The following is a 2,318-nucleotide window of genomic DNA, read 5'->3' on the forward strand; positions in this document are numbered from 1 at the left end:
TCTCTTCAATGGTAGGAGATTTCCCAACCTTGGTAGGAATATCTCGTATACAATGGCACCTGTCGGGTAAATTTATTTATATTTAATTGTTCTAAATATGAGTCGGCCGCTGTGGTGTAGTGGTAAGCAGTGCGCGCTTCCACTCCACAATGCCTGGGTTCAAACCCTGGTCAAAGCAACATCGCAAAAATATAGAAAAAAAGTTTTTTTCTTTACAGCGGTCATCCCTCGGCAGGCAATGGCAAACCTCCGAGTGTATTTCTGCCATGAAAAACAGCTTCTCATAAAAATACAATCGCCGTTCGGAGTCGGCGTAAAACTGTAGGTCCCTCCGCTTTGTGTGACAACATCAAGGCGCACGCCACAAATCGGAGGAGAAGCTTGGCCAAACACTAACATATGTGTAAGCGCCAATCTATTATATTATTATTAAATATGAGCCAAATCGGCAAGTAAATGCAATTTTTAGGAATATCCTGACCGCAGCACCACCTAGCGAGTGCATTTTTAGGTGCTGACACATGTTCCAAATATCAACCAAATCGGGATAGCGGTTTAGTAGTTTAGTGACATTTATTGTACAGAAAACTCTATGAAATTGTGAAATCGTGACATCTCAGCATTCTTCATTTTTCGGCAACAGGAACAAAAAATTTAAAATTTTTTTATCGAAAAACCTTACACACAAAAGGTCCAAAAAAGTACTTTTTAAAGAATTGAAATCGGTTCAGCCGTTTGGTCAGGCATCGCCGTCATACGCAATGCATTTCGTTTTTATATATATAGATATAGCCTCCTCGGTCCTCGCGTGTAGCCCGCTGGACACTTTTTAAGTGGACATATAATAAAAAATTTTAAATTTATTTCAATTCGATCCAACTTTATAGCCAGCTGGACATTTTAAGTTTACAATTGAATTGTTTTTTCTTTGCGTTTGTGGCAATACTGTCGTAATACGATCCAAGAAGTGAACAGTTATTTGAAAAAACGTGTGGTCCTTGTGAATGTAATTTCAAATTAATATTTTCGCTATATTTCTTCAAATCAAGTTTAATATTTTATTAAATTCAATCGAAAAATACTTGTTCTTTAAGGTAAATAAAAAATCTTTTAAATAAGTTTATTAAAATTCGGATATGAATACTGTTTCTTAAATGTTCAGTGGGCTGGACATTTGGTAGCTATCATGTCGAAAAAACGTTTTACGGAAGAAGAGGTGATGGAGATGCTCATGGACAGTGATTTTGAAGGTTTGTCCGACGATGAAGACTTGGAACTCGTTCCTAATTGTTCGAATGTGGCTTCTTCAAGTGATTCCGATTCTGACTACAATGCAGAATCTGATAATGAAGAAGAAAATATTGCTGAACAAGAGTTGGTTGATGCAAATGAAAGCCCCTCAAATCTTCAAAATAAAAAACCGCTTAAATGGCTAGCCAAAGAATTTGTCGTGGGTAATACTCCCGCTGCCGACGAGGCATGGAACGCAGAAGATAGATTTGAGTGGACACCTTTCCAATATTTCTCGGAGTACTTTGACGACGATTTTTGGCGCGAAATTTCACAACAAAGTAATACGTACGCTCTAGAAAACGGCCAAAATTTGTATTCAAACTATAATGAGTACAAGAAACTATCTGGGGCCCACATACTTGCTGGTTGCATGAAACTTCCGCGCGTAAGGATGTACTACCGACCTGCTATTAATGTTCCAGCCATTACACAGATACCAAGGGATCGATTTTTTAAATTAAGAAATTATATGCATTTTGTCGACAACTTAAGAGCTACACCACAAGAAAAAGAAAACAACAAATTGTGGAAAGTTGAACCAATAATAAAAGCCGTTTTGAAAAAATGTCAATTGCTACCAAAGCCAGCAAAACTGAGCATCGATGAACAAATGATTCCATTCTCTGGTACCACGCAATTGAAACAATATGTTAAGGGGAAACCCTGTCCTGTTGGTTTGAAAAATTTTGCAACCACGATTTAGGTATCGGAGGAACAGTAGTGCAAAGACTTGCAGAAAATATTAGTAAAGGCAGCGAAATATTTATTGACCGATATTTTACTTCGATAAAACTACTAGAGTTTTTGCTGGAAAATGGAATATATAGATCTTGCGGACAGGTTGATATCCTATTACCGTATTAATATCAGAACAAAGAAGTGGCCCACACGAGTTTTTTGGCATATGGTTGATCTCGCACTGTGTAATTCCTGGGTTCTTTATAAAAAAGACAAATTTTCCTGTGGTGCAAGGAGGTGCGAGTTGATGGACCTATTAGATTTTAAGATGTACGTAGGAGAATGTT

The 2,318-nt window shown here is 37.5% G+C and overlaps 1 protein-coding gene across 1 annotated transcript; it reads left to right on the top strand.

The window, feature by feature from the left end:
* Nucleotides 1–1,186: 1,186 nt before the first annotated feature.
* Nucleotides 1,187–1,996, top strand: LOC118756476 (piggyBac transposable element-derived protein 3-like). The gene has a single exon (XM_036491237.1). It carries the CDS (start codon nt 1,187–1,189, stop codon nt 1,994–1,996), a length of 810 nt encoding a protein of 269 aa, XP_036347130.1.
* The last annotated feature ends 322 nt before the right edge of the window (nt 1,997–2,318 follow it).

Source organism: Rhagoletis pomonella, unplaced genomic scaffold (assembly GCF_013731165.1).
Source record: "Rhagoletis pomonella isolate Grant_MI unplaced genomic scaffold, Rhpom_1.0 Rhpom_scaffold_10441, whole genome shotgun sequence".
Taxonomy (NCBI): domain Eukaryota; kingdom Metazoa; phylum Arthropoda; class Insecta; order Diptera; family Tephritidae; genus Rhagoletis; species Rhagoletis pomonella.